The following is a 14,095-nucleotide window of genomic DNA, read 5'->3' on the forward strand; positions in this document are numbered from 1 at the left end:
TGTGTAAAAAGCCATTTATTGCAGTTTTAACTGTATCAAAAAAACCCAAGAGAAACAGGACAGGGAATTTACAGGCCACGGGTGGAACTGAAACAAAACTCCTCAATTTCAAGGGATCTGGAGAAGGGTTTCATTGTCAGTGGCACGGCCAAAACGGAATTCCTTTCAATCCCAAATTTTCCTGCCTCCCCAAAGAAAAGGGGAGGCGGAAAAAGCTGCACAGTGAGATGTGGAGAGGGGACAGGCTGCAGCAGGGTGGGCTGGGCTGCCACACCGAGCTGCTGTGACCTTCTCCACTGGAGAGAATCCATCCAGCTCCCGCAGATCCGGGATCCCGAGGGCGCGGATCCCACCAGCTCCTCGTGGGCCTCACTGGATCTCCCCCATGTAGAGCCTTTTGTCACTGGATGCGGAGAGAACTGAGGGGGGGAGGAAGAAAGGAAGACAACAAAGTAAACATAAAAATGGGAATGGAATACAAAAATGAGAATAGAACATAACAATTAGAATATAAAAATGAGAATAGAACAATTAGAATAGAATATAAAAATGAGAATAGAACATAACAAATAGAATATAAAAATGAGAATAGAACATAACAATTAGAATATAAAAATGAGAATAGGACATAACAATTAGAATAGAATATAAAAATGAGAATAGAACATAACAATTAGAATATAAAAATGAGAATAGAACAATTAGAATAGAATATAAAAATGAGAATAGGACATAACAATTAGAATAGAATATAAAAATGAGAATAGAACATAACAATTAGAATATAAAAATGAGAATAGAACAATTAGAATAGAATATAAAAATGAGAATAGAACAAAACAAATAGAATATAAAAATGAGAATAGAACATAACAATTAGAATATAAAAATGAGAATAGGACATAACAATTAGAATAGAATATAAAAATGAGAATAGAACATAACAAATAGGATAGAATATAAAAATGAGAATAGAACATAACAAATAGAATATAAAAATGAGAATAGGACATAACAATTAGAATAGAATATAAAAATGAGAATAGAACATAACAATTAGAATATAAAAATGAGAATAGAACATAACAAATAGAATAGAATATAAAAATGAGAATAGGACATAACAATTAGAATAGAATATAAAAATAAGAATAGAACATAAATAGAATAGAATATAAAAATGAGAATAGAACATAACAATTAGAATATAAAAATGAGAATAGGACATAACAATTAGAATATAAAAATGAGAATAGAACATAACAAATAGAATATAAAAATGAGAATAGAACATAATTAGAATAGAACATAACAATTCTCCCAGTGGTCTGAGACCTCCTGAAGGCCACAGCACTGAACTCCTCATTTTGCTGGAAGCCGAATTTCAGTTGCTTCCCAAAAAAAGCCATGGAACGAGTGACACCGATCCCAGGCCGTGCTGGCCGCTGCCATCCCCTGTCCCGAGTGTCCCAAAGTGCAGGCGGGAACGGCCGAGCCGGGAGTGGAGGGAGAGGGGGATGAACAGCTCTGGAAAGGCTCCCGAGCTCCACCCCGGGAGCGCCGAGTGCCGCTAGAGGGCCCATCCGGCCAGGAAAGCGGCCCCAGGACCCTCCATGCCCTGGGAACAGGGAAAACCCCCCGGGAGCCGGCTCCCACAGCCCGGAGCCGCCCTGCCCGCAGCCACGGCACCCGAGAGGCTGGGGAGCCCCGCCGAGCCCAGCGCCAGCCCCAGGGCCACCAACACCCACAGGACTCCGGAGCGTCTCCAGGGATGGGCACTCCACCACCAGGGCTGGACAGCCCTTTCCACGGGGAAATGTTCCCAAAATCCACCCTGAGCCTGCCCTGGCCCAGCCTGAGGCCGTTCCCTCTCCTCCTGTCCCTGTTCCCTGCCAGCAGAGCCCGACCCCCCCGGCTGCCCCCTCCTGTCAGGGACTTGTGCAGAGCCACAAGGGCCCCCCTGAGCCTCCTTTGCTCCAGGCTGAGCCCCTTTCCCAGCTCCCTCAGGAATTCTCCAGCCCCTTCCCAGCTCCCTCAGGAATTCTCCAGCCCCTTCCCAGCTCCTTCCCTGCCCTGGACTCGCTCCAGCCCCTCAGGGTCTCCCTCACTGTGAGGGGAAAATAAAAAAGTGGGAGAAAACGTGAGGGGAAAAGAAAGTGAGGGAAGTTTGGGGAAGGCTCTGCTGCAGAGCTTTTCCCTTCTGGATCCTCCTTTGCTCCAGGCTGAGCCCCTTCCCCAGCTCCCTCAGGAATTCTCCAGCCCCTTCCCCAGCTCCCTCAGCCACTCCTGGAGCTCCAGCCCCATCCCAGCTCCCTCAGCCTCTCCTCACAGGATTCCCTCTCCAGCCCCATCCCAGCTCCCTCAGCCTCTCCTCACAGGATTCCCTCTCCAGCCCCATCCCAGCTCCCTCAGCCTCTCCTCACAGGATTCCCTCTCCAGCCCCTTCCCAGCTCCCTCAGCCTCTCCTCACAGGATTCCCTCTCCAGCCCCATCCCAGCTCCCTCAGCCTCTCCTCACAGGATTCCCTCTCCAGCCCCATCCCAGCTCCCTCAGCCTCTCCTCACAGGATTCCCTCTCCAGCCCCATCCCAGCTCCCTCAGCCTCTCCTCACAGGATTCCCTCTCCAGCCCCTTCCCAGCTCCCTCAGCCTCTCCTCACAGGATTCCCTCTCCAGCCCCATCCCAGCTCCCTCAGCCTCTCCTCACAGGATTCCCTCTCCAGCCCTTCCCCCCTTCAGGGAATTCAAGGCACAGAGCCACAGGAATGACCCAGAAGAGGCGGGTTTGACAGCAGCTGTGGTTTAATCCCTGTCCAGGAGAGCTCTGGGGGCTCCACCACCAGCTGCAGCCCGGTGTGTGTCACCCTGCCACAGCCTGGCTGCCCGTGCAGCTCAGCATCCCGCACTGCTTTATAGGATTAGCGTTCCCAGGCCCTCACAGCCAGCAGCTGCACGACTCCACAGGTTCTTAATAATAGCTTTTTAATTTTTATCTGAAGCCCAGTGATTGATGACCCAAGAGGAGCTCGGCACATGATCCCACACCCAGAGAGGAGCTGGCTCTGCTCCTCCAGCACAGCCCCAGCCTCAGGAAGAGCCATGAAGAACCAGGAATGAATCTAGAACTCCCTCCCTGCCCCTTGGCATGACCGAGCTCTTAGCTTGGCTTTGGGGTGGACTGCTGGCAATTTTTGGCTGCTGACCTGGCCAAGGTGAGCATTTCCATGGAAACACAGCACCCTGCACACCTGCCCAGCCCATGCTGGACCAGGAAATGGGGATGGAACCTGGTCCCAGCTCCTGCTGAGGGTAAAAATGGCTCTGAAAAGCCACCACAAGCTCTGCATCACCCAGCTCTGACTGTGGTGCCATGTGTGAGACACCTCCACTGCACCAAGAGCTTCCTTTGGGTGGGATCTTGGGCAGGAATTGTTCCCCAGCAGGGTGGGCAGGGGCTGGCATGGAATTGCCAGAGCAGCTGGGGCTGCCTCTGGATCCCTGGCAGTGCCCAAGGCCAGGCTGGACATTGGGGCTGGAGCAGCCTGGCACAGTGGGAGGTGTCCCTGCCAGGGCAGGGGTGGCACTGGGTGGGCTTTAAGGCCCCTTCCAACCCAACCCATTCCATGATTCTGTGATTTTGTGATTCTCTGATTTGCTTCCTACAGCTTTTGGGGAAGTCAGGACACCGCAGGTGATCCACGTCCTCACAGAATCCCCAAACACGGTTCTATCCCTGTGTCCCAGACATCTCAAACCCTTTCCTCGTGGCCCCTGGGAAGGCTGGACGAGCCCTGGGCAGTGGCAGCCACCCCCAGAGCCACCCTGCTGCCCTCTGGGTGTCCCCACCCCAGTCCCAGAGTCCCTGTGCTCAGCCCAGGCTGCCCCCACCCAGATGAGCAAACAAGACCCTGCCACCCCTAAATCTGATAATGGGGCTCTGAGCCACTCTGGCAATTTTGGGGGCTGCTTCCCAGAGGATCAGCAGTTCAGCGAGCCCTGGAGCTGCCTCCTGGGGAGGAGGGGAGCACTTACTGATGGGTTCCTCGGGGTGGAAAGCCAGTTCGTTCACGGAGCCGGCGTGGCCGGGCAGCTTGTAGAGGATCCTCCTGGAGGTGGTGTCCCACACGTACACAAACCTGCAACAGAGGCCCAGTGAGGGCAGCAAGCAGGGAAAGAAAGCACCCCCAGGTGGTTCTGAGCTGGCTGGAACAGCTCAGAGTGCGGATAAACAGGAACTTCTCGGGAGAAAAATGCTGCCCTGACTGATTCAGGAGAGCAGAGGGCTGAGCAGGTAGGAATCAAAAGGTCAAGAGGCAAAAACCTCACTGCCAGCACTGCATTTCATCCCTCAGGGCACAGGGGATTTGGATTTGAAAGCTGTGAGGCCAAAGGAATCCCTGATAGTGCAGGCACAGGGAGAAAATCAGCACTGGGAATGGGGAGGAGGGGTCTCACCTCACAAACACCCCCAAACACTCTCTGCACGTCCAGGCATCACCTTGGGCTGGCAGTGAGGAGGGGCCCAGAGCCCCCCAGCCCCTGCTGCAGTGCAATCCCTCACAGCCAGCAGCTCCAGAGATGGATTTCCTCTGGCTGTGCCACATGATCCACTTCCCAGCAGTTACTAGGGAGTGACGGGATCACCCTCATCACCCTCCCTCAGGCCTGAGCCCCCACCTGAGCTGAGGGGCAGAACCCGCCAGGATCCTTCCCTGGGAGCTCAGGAAGGAATGGCTGGTACCAGGCCCAGCTCAGCTTTCCCACTGCTCCTACAAACGGCCTCAGAGCCAGGGAAACAGAGCCCCAAATCCCTGGGTGTGCTGTGGGGAGCTCCACAGGGAAGCAGAGCCACGCCCTGGCCTGGCCAGGGAGATTTGGATGCAGCACAACAAGATGCACACCCTGCAGGCCCAGGGGAGGTGGTGCTGCAGCTCACCTGCACAGGTATCCCACACCCCTCCCTCCTTCCCTCCCTTCCCAGCATCAGGGAAGGGAATTTGGCACGAGGCTCTCAGCTCTGCAACAACAGAAGAGAAATCAGTGGCTGGGGAGAGCTGCAGCTGGGTGATGCTCACCCCGCCCTCCCACCCTGCTCCTTGGGGAGGTGATGGACAGCTCAGACGGAATTCCTGGAGCAGGAAAGGGCAGCAGTTGGGTTTGGTGGGAAGAGCAGCTCTGCAGTCGCCCCCCAGGGCATCCCTGGGCTTCCAGAGGCTGAGGGAGGGGGACAGCCCCTGGACACTCGGAAAAGCAATCCCCTGCTCCCAGGGAAGGTCACTGTGCATCCCAGGGTTCTCCCGCAGGGATTCAGACCTGCTGGGGATGGGTGGCCCCTCCCTCAGCCCTCAACACCAAGGCTGGACCCTTCCAGGCTTCTTTGGGGCTCCTCAGTTTCCCCCTTCCTTTCCATGGCAGGGCTTTGCAAACCAGACAAAAAAAAAAAAAGATGATTTGTTTGTACAATCAGCCTGGATTTTCACTGAAATGCTGCTTTTCATCCCCAGAAAAAGCCCTGAATGATTTATAACCCCTGCTGGCTGCCCAGACAGGACACTGGGTACCAGCACCAGGTACTCCTCCTCCTTAGGAACTTTTCAGGCTGGTGCCATTCTGTGATTTATTTCCTTGAGGGAAGCCCCCAGACCTGCAATGCAAGCCTTGAATGAGGATGATTTCAAGCCCAGCTCTTATCCAGCAGGCAGGAATTGTCCCTGTTGCTTTCTCAAGGCACTCTGCTGTTGTGGTTTTTAATTTGGTGTTGCAAGGCAGGCAAAGTGGCTGATTTTACTACAACACTTCTGAAGGGCTCAACCCCAAAAAACATTCAGGTGATTGTCCCTCCAACACAGGCACAGTGCACAAGGAGAGAGAAATCACTGGGGGACTGTTTTGTACTCAAAACAAAATGTTTGTTTAACCTTGCTTTGCTTTTCCTGAAAATAGTCCTAAAAAAATTAAAATAACAATAAAAACAAAAAAAAATTTAAAAAATAATTTAAAAATAATTAATTAAAAAAACCCCAAAAATGAAAATAAAATAACAATTAAAATAACCTGAAAGCTCTCTGATAGCAGAAAGATTGGAGTGGCCTGGTCTGACCTGCCCCAGGAGCTCCATCAGCACCTGCAGAATGAACCCACTGACCCAAACTCCTGGCACAGCTGCCCAGAGCAGGGCTCAGCCTGCCCCTGACGCAGGGATCCAGGCAGGAATTCCTCTCCCAGGCAGGAATTCCTCTCCCTGTCAGTGCCCAGCAGGGCTGGGGGCAGAGTCCCGGCTCAGGTTTATGCTGGGACAGCTGCCCCACTAAAAGTGGGCAGGGAGAGCTCGAGTTCTGCCTCTCTGCTACCAGAAACTCATTAATCTGCTGATTACTGCTGCTCCATGCCCTGGCCCCCAGCCTGCAGGAATTCCTGTCTCCCTGGCTCTGCATTTGGGCCTGGCTTTGCTCCAGGGGCCATTGGTGTCCTTCACAGGGACCTTCAGCCCCCGTGCTGCTTCTCCCTCTGCCTCTTTCGCTCCTCGGCTGACTTTAGCCTAGAGAACCTCTCATTCACGAGTCTGATGTGTGCTAATTGATCTTTATGTCTCCTCAGTTAAAGGAGGGATCACTAATGATCCCTGGAATCCCAGCATGCAGGGATGTAACTGGGATTTGTGCTCCTCATCCTCTAACCCCACACGCAGACCCTGCTCTCAAAGACCCTCCCAAGCTTCTGCCAGGACACCCAGGGGTCCAACCCAGTGGCAAAGATGTCGCTGTCACCTGCTGGCCCTGCTGGGGGATCCTGAGCAGATCCCCAGCCAGTTTTTGACACTAATAATCAGATTTTACAACAGTCAGAAGCTCCTCCACAGACACCAAAGCAACAGAAACGCATCCCTGAGGAAATCAGGAAAACTCCTGAGGGTTGTTTGGGATCTCACACCCAACCCTGAGCCTTCAGAGTTGGACCCAGGAATGCTGCAAATCCATGGGGACAGAGGGATGCAGTGGCAACTCACCTGTCAGCCGACCCCCCTGCAATTTTGCTGCCATCTGGGGACCAGGAGCACCTCAGAAGGTTCTAAAATAAAAGAACATGCACAGATCTGTTCAGTTTTCCCCTTCTCCTTGAATTAAAATCGCCAGGAGACTTTAACCAGCACCACTTTAATGATCTTCCTTGGAAGACGAGGTGGTAATTACAGATTTTATTTTATTGCTGCAAACAGCCAGTGCCTTGTTATTTCACACAAAGTAGATGGTAAGTGTAGAAAATACTTAATTTACAGCTAATTACAGCTGAACTGAGCAAAGAAATCTTGTTACTGAGGCTTTAATTGGAATCCCACTTTGAGTATTCATCTTTCTTTGAGTTCTTATTAAGGCCCTTTCTGGCCTAAACTTGAAGTGAAAAAAAACAATTTAGAGAGAAGTTAATAGCAGGGGGAATTGAACAAGGAGTGGAGCACACTCACCTTCTCAAAATTATGGACATTCCCCTGGAAAATCTTCACACATCTCTCCTTGGGGGCGAAGGGCCTCACGTCCCAGATCCGAACTGCAACAGAGTCAGAGCCAGCAGCTGAGGGTGCCAGGGAAAGGGCAGCCCTGGAAAACCCTTCCCCGTGCCCAGGACGTGCTCCCTGTCCCCTTCATGTCCCCAAAAGCCAAAGGGAACCAGCAGCTTTCCCTGCAGGAAGCTTTGCTCTGGCAGGACAAAAGCAGCAACATGTAACTACACCCAGAGCGGGAAAATCCAAACCAGTTACCCCAGAAGTCAGCCACCACCTCCTTACAGGAGGATTTGCTTTATCCTGACACATCCCATGGGCACGGTCCTGATGGGCTCAGCCTCACTGGGCACCTCGATGGGACGGGCAGGGTGGCAGCTGGGCTGTCACTGCCATGAGGGGACAAACCTGTGCCATGTCCCGTGTCCCCAGTGCCCTGCAGGAGCTGGGCTGTCACTGCCATGAGGGGACAAACCTGTGCCATGTCCCATGTCCCCAGTGCCCTGCAGGAGCTTGGCTGTCACTGCTGCTCAGGGACAAACCTGTGCCATGTCCCGTGTCCCCAGTGCCCTGCAGGAGCTGGGCTGTCACTGCCATGAGGGGACAAACCTGTGCCATGTCCCGTGTCCCCAGTGCCCTGCAGGAGCTGGGCTGTCACTGCCATGAGGGGACAAACCTGTGCCATGTCCCGTGTCCCCAGTGCCCTGCAGGAGCGGGCACAAACCCCCCTGAGGGAGCTGCTCCCCCCGCCAAGGACGCGAATCCACGGTTTAACTCCGGAGCCAAACTCCCTGCAGCCCACCCCACCTCTGGGTGCTTTTTTCCCGGGATGAACACCCAGAGGTGTCCCGGGAGCCTCAGCAGGGTGTACCTGTGTTGTCCATGGCGTTGGAGAGCAGGTAGGAGCCCTCGGAGCTGAGGCTCAGGCCCGTCACGGAGTCGGCGTGGCCCCGCATGGTGTAGGTGAGCTTGTTCTGCCGCAGGTCCCACACCTGGCACAGCAAACACAGCCAGGAATGCTGGAGCTGCAGCTCCCAGAGCATCCCACACAGGTACTGCCAAATCAGCTCTGGGTTCCAGCTGCTGGGGGCTGGAGCTTGAGGGGTGTTGTAGGAAAAGGGGATTTGTGCCTTAGGAGGTTCCTGACTGAACGTATTCAACCCCCAAGGAGTCACACGGCAGCAGCCCCACACGTGCAGGACCCAGGGAATGGCTTCCCAGTGCCAGAGGGCAGGGCTGGATGGGATCTTGGGAAGGAATTGTTCCCTGGCAGGGTGGGCAGGGGCTGGCATGGAATTGCCAGAGCAGCTGGGGCTGCCCCTGGATCCCTGGCAGTGCCCAAGGCCAGGCTGGACATTGGGGCTGGAGCAGCCTGGCACAGCGGGAGGTGTCCCTGCCCATGGAGGGGTTTGGAGTGAGCTGGGCTTTCAGGTGTTTCCCACCCAAACCATTGCATGATTCTATGAAAATATGAGGCTGGAACTTTGTGTGTGTTGGAGGAAGACAGAATTTGCCTTTTAGAAGATTTCTAAGTGAAGATGTTCAACCTCCAAAGAGTTCAGTGTCAGAACTCCTGAACTGGCTACAAAATCCCCAAATCCCACTGCCAGGTGGCACAGAGAAGCCAGTCCCAATTCCCACAGTTTCAGGCTGTTCTTCCCAACAAGGGGCACTGGGAACAGCTCTGGGGGCAGTGCCACACCGAGCCCTGGCTGTGCCACGCTGGGGACAGCTCTGGGGGCAGTGCCACACCGAGCCCTGGCTGTGCCACGCTGGGACAGCTCTGGGGGCAGTGCCACACCGAGCCCTGGCTGTGCCACGCTGGGGACAGCTCTGGGGGCAGTGCCACACCGAGCCCTGGCTGTGCCACGCTGGGGACAGCTCTGGGGGCAGTGCCACACCGAGCCCTGGCTGTGCCACGCTGGGGACAGCTCTGGGGGCAGTGCCACACCGAGCCCTGGCTGTGCCACGCTGGGGACAGCTCTGGGGGCAGTGCCACACCGAGCCCTGGCTGTGACACGCTGGGACAGCTCTGGGGGCAGTGCCACACCGAGCCCTGGCTGTGCCACGCTGGGGACAGCTCTGGGGGCAGTGCCACACCGAGCCCTGGCTGTGCCACGCTGGGGACAGCTCTGGGGGCAGTGCCACACCGAGCCCTGGCTGTGCCACGCTGGGGACAGCTCTGGGGGCAGTGCCACACCGAGCCCTGGCTGTGACACGCTGGGGACAGCTCTGGGGGCAGTGCCACACCGAGCCCTGGCTGTGACACGCTGGGACAGCTCTGGGGGCAGTGCCACACCGAGCCCTGGCTGTGCCACGCTGGGACAGCTCTGGGGGCAGTGCCACACCGAGCCCTGGCTGTGCCACGCTGGGGACAGCTCTGGGGGCAGTGCCACACCGAGCCCTGGCTGTGCCACGCTGGGGACAGCTCTGGGGGCAGTGCCACACCGAGCCCTGGCTGTGACACGCTGGGGACAGGCTGGAGCAGGGGCTGAGGGCACAGGGCCACAGCCTGAGCCCTGCAGCCACCAGGGAAATCAGCTGAATGAAACGCTGAGCTCACTCTTAAATAAGAACTTTCCACACCAGCAGGTGCCAGAGCGAGCTGCAAACTGGAGCAAAGGGCACAGAGGGGACGTGGCACCACATTTTCTTCAGCTGAGCTCACATTTGCCCTGTCACAGGCTGCCAGCACAGCCAGCATTCCACACTGGGTGACAGCAGAGCTGGGACACCGGGAATGCCAGGCTGTCACGTGCCAGCCTGGAGCGGCTCCCTGCCTCTTTAGCCACCAGCAGGGATGGACACAGCGGGTCCAGGGGGGGTTGGGATGTAAAATTCAGCAGGTGACCCCCATGGGTGCCCTTGAGCAACGCGGGGAGCGACAGGATGGAAAAGGGGGGCACAGTGGGAAAGGGACACGGGGACACGCAGGGTCCTACCTTGATGTCATTGTCGATGCCTCCAGAGATGATCTGGTCACTGGTGTCATTGAAGGTGACAGCCAGGACCTGGTAGGTGTTCTGGAATGTCTGGACAGCAGCTTTTTTCCTGATATCCCACAGCTGGGAAGAAACGTGGCAGTTGTAAGAGGTGGACACGGATATTTAACACCAAAATCCCAGGGAGCTGCACAGATATTGGCAGAGACTCAGACTGCTCTCCTAAAATCCCTCTTTAGGTCTCGGGAGATCATGATAAAAAAGATTCAATCTAGAGATCTTCATAAAAAACATTAAACCTGGTGTGTTTGGAGCACAGGAATGGAGGGAGGGAAGAAGGGGCCAGCACAGGAGAGTCCAGGAAAGAGAAGAAGGGGCCAGCACAGATTTCAGGAGAAGGAAAAAGGGACCAGCACACATTTCAGGAATAATTTTCTCATGCTTTGCTAATCCAGAGCAGCAGAAAAAAAATCCAACTGAGCAGCTCAACCTTCACAACCCCCTGAGAACCACAGAAAAAAAAAAAGGAGCAGTGAAATTCGGTGTCGCATTTTTGATTTTGAACTCGCAGCGCTAAGATAACGGAACGAGCAACAAAAGGCTCAATTCAGATCCCAAAAACTCTTCCACCTTTCTTCCCCAGCCTTTTCCCCTGGGAACACACCGACCTTGACAGTGCCATCGTCGCTGCCGGTGCAGACGAGCTGGGGTCCCCTCCGGGCCGGGTAACAGGAGTTGACGAAGGACGTGTGGCCCTTGAGCCTCTTCACCCTCTCGCCGGTCTCGCTGTCCCACACAGCCACGGTTTTGTCCGTGGATGCTGAGAAGAGCATGCTGCAGGCAACAGCCACCGTGAGGGCTCCGTTCCCTCCCCAGCTCTCCTTCAGGAATAGCCAGCAAGGGAAGAATGTCCCCCCATTTGGTGTTTCAGAGGAGCCTGACTGACACTGGAGCAGCACAAACTCCCTCTAATCCTGGTTATCAATTGTTTTTCTGCCTCCTCAAATGTTCTCTGGGATGAACACAGGCAGAAAAGCTCAGCAGGAATGGTGGAACAGCGTCTTAAATTAACCAGTATCTCACTTGTTCTCTCTCTCCCTCGCCAGCACCCCCCAGACACCCAACAGAAGCTTCCCTCTGTTCCCCAGAACAGCATCAATGGCACTGGTGGGTCACAGGTGCCCCCAGATCCTTTGGGCACGCTGGAAAAGCCACACTTCAGGGACTGGGTGTCCATGGACTGAGCAAGGGCAACAATCCCAGGATCACTGAGGGTGGAAAAGCCCTCCAGGATCATCAAATCCGAGCTGTGCCCCATCCCCACCTCAGTGCCACCTCCAGGAATTCCTTGGGCACCTCCAGGGATGGGCACTCCAAACCTCCCTGGGCAATTCCAATCCCTGAGCACCCTTTCCATGGGGAAATTCCTGCTGTTGTCCACCTTGAGCCTCCCCTGGCCCAGCCTGAGGCCGTTCCCTCTCCTCCTGTCTCTGTTCCCTGCCAGCAGAGCCCGACCGCCCCGGCTGCCCCCTCCTGTCAGGGACTTGTGCAGAGCCACAAGGGCCCCCCTGAGCCTCCTTTGCTCCAGGCTGAGCCCCTTTCCCAGCTCCCTCAGGAATTCTCCAGCCCCTTCCCAGCTCCGTTCCCTTCCCTGGACACGCTCCAGCCCCTCAGGGTCTCCCTCACTGTGAGGGGAAAATAAAAAGTGGGAGAAAACGTGAGGGGAAAAGAAAGTGAGGGAAGTTTGGGGAAGGCTCTGCTGCAGAGCTTTTCCCTTCTGGATCCTCCTTTGCTCCAGGCTGAGCCCCTTCCCCAGCTCCCTCAGGCTCTCCTGGGGCTCCAGCCCCTTTCCCAGCCCCATTCCCTGAGGCTCAGTGAGTCCCCGGGGGACCCTGAGCAGCAGAAGGCCCCTGCCCTCACCTGCCATCCGTGTTGTAGTGCAGCTCCATGACGGCCCCGCTGTGTCCCTTCAGCGTGGCGAAGTTGTCGCAGTCCCCGTAGACGTTCCAGAGCACTGGGGGACAGCAGGGGAGGGGTGAGTGCAGGACAAACACGGGAACACCCCCCTGCTGTGTGCAGTGTGGGATAATTAACAGCAGTAATGAAGCACTGTGTGAGCTCCAGGGCAGAGATGATTTAGGGGTTTTGATTAAGGTGAATTTATTAGGAAAAAGATCATCTTTGCTTCAGCAACTCTAAGTATTAAAAAGTGCATTTCTGCACACTTCTGCAGCCTGAGTGAGGGGGACACAGCGCTGTGCCCAGCAAGACACATTCCCAGCACCATCAGGATGGGACCTGGAGAGGAGCTGGGAAAAGCTTCCTGCACCCTCCTGGGGAAACCCTTCATGCTCAGGACCCAGCCAGGCCAGGACTGAGCTGAACCCCTCAGCAGCAGGGCCTGAGCCCGTGTGAGCCCAGCCTGGGGGACAGCAAGGACACTCACAGATGAGCCTGTCGAAGCCAGCCGAGGCCAGGGTGTTGCCATTGGGATGGAACTTGCAGCAATAAACCTCCCCCTCGTGTCCCGACAGCAGCATGATGGGGGCCTGCAGCGAGGAGCAGCGCGGGGGGCCCTGAGGGACACACGGACACGGTGAGGGGACGAGGGACGAGCCCAGGGTGTGGCCAGCCCTGCCCGGCATCCCGGCCTTCCCACACCACATCTCACCAGAATTACAGAACCCCAGGATCACCGAGGGGGGAAAAGAGCTCCCAGAGCATCGAGCCCAGCCGGTGCCCCATCCCCTCCTTGTCCCCAGCCCAGAGCACTCAGTGCCACCTCCAGGAATTCCCTGGGCACCTCCAGGGCTGGGCACTCCAAATCTCCCTGGGCAGCCCCTGCCAATCCCTGAGCACCCTTTCCATGGGGAAATTCCTGCTGCTGCCCACCCTGAGCCTGCCCTGGCCCAGCCTGAGGCCGTTCCCTCTCCTCCTGTCCCTGTTCCCTGCCAGCAGAGCCCGACCCCCCCGGCTGCCCCCTCCTGTCAGGGACTTGTGCAGAGCCACAAGGGCCCCCCTGAGCCTCCTTTGCTCCAGCCTGAGCCCCTTTCCCAGCTCCCTCAGGATTCCCCAGCCCCTTTCCCTTCCCTGGACTCGCTCCAGCCCCTCAGGGTCCCTCTGAGGGGCCCAGAACCGAACGCAGCACTGGAGGTGCCTCAGCAGTGCCCAGCCCCAACATCCTCCTGGCCCTTCCCTCCCACCGGAACCACCCCCGGGCTTCTTCCCTCACCCTTCCATCCCATCCCGGGTCTCTTCCCACCCCATCCCTCAGGTTCCCCCCATTACCGCCTGCAGCAGAGCTCCGGCCGGAGGCTGCCCCCCTGCACCGCCCGTGCCCGGCGCTCCCGGCAGATCATGGCGGGGCCGCTTGGCGGGCACGGGGACGAGCGGGAGGTCGGGGCCGGGCGCGGGGGCGGCGCCGGGGGCGGCGGGGCCCGGGGGGGGCCCGGGAGCGGGGCCGGGAGCGGGGCCGGGGCCCGGCACCTTCCGCTTCTGCTGCTCGATCATGGCGGGCCGCCGGGCCCCGCCCCCCGCGCCCCATTGGCTGCCGCCGCCGCGCCCGCCGCGCTGATTGGCGGAGCGCCCTGGATGTCCCGCCCCCCGACACGCTACCGGCGCGCCGGGGACTGAGCGGGGAGTGCGGCGCCTTCTGGC

General features: G+C 56.4%; 1 protein-coding gene across 1 annotated transcript; it reads right to left on the reverse strand.

The window, feature by feature from the left end:
• SNRNP40 (small nuclear ribonucleoprotein U5 subunit 40) lies at positions 1–13,948 on the reverse strand. Its single transcript, XM_048327315.1, has 10 exons — positions 13,727–13,948; positions 12,885–13,014; positions 12,359–12,452; positions 11,107–11,272; positions 10,439–10,561; positions 8,368–8,488; positions 7,461–7,543; positions 7,005–7,066; positions 4,031–4,134; positions 1–419 (listed from the first exon to the last, which is right to left on the reverse strand). The coding sequence occupies exons 1-10, from the start codon at positions 13,946–13,948 to the stop codon at positions 370–372; spliced, it is 1,155 nt and encodes a 384-aa protein (XP_048183272.1). The 3' UTR covers positions 1–369.
• Positions 13,949–14,095: the final 147 nt, after the last annotated feature.

The sequence above is a fragment of the Corvus hawaiiensis genome, chromosome 23 (assembly GCF_020740725.1).
Source record: "Corvus hawaiiensis isolate bCorHaw1 chromosome 23, bCorHaw1.pri.cur, whole genome shotgun sequence".
NCBI classification, from domain to species: Eukaryota; Metazoa; Chordata; class Aves; order Passeriformes; family Corvidae; genus Corvus; species Corvus hawaiiensis.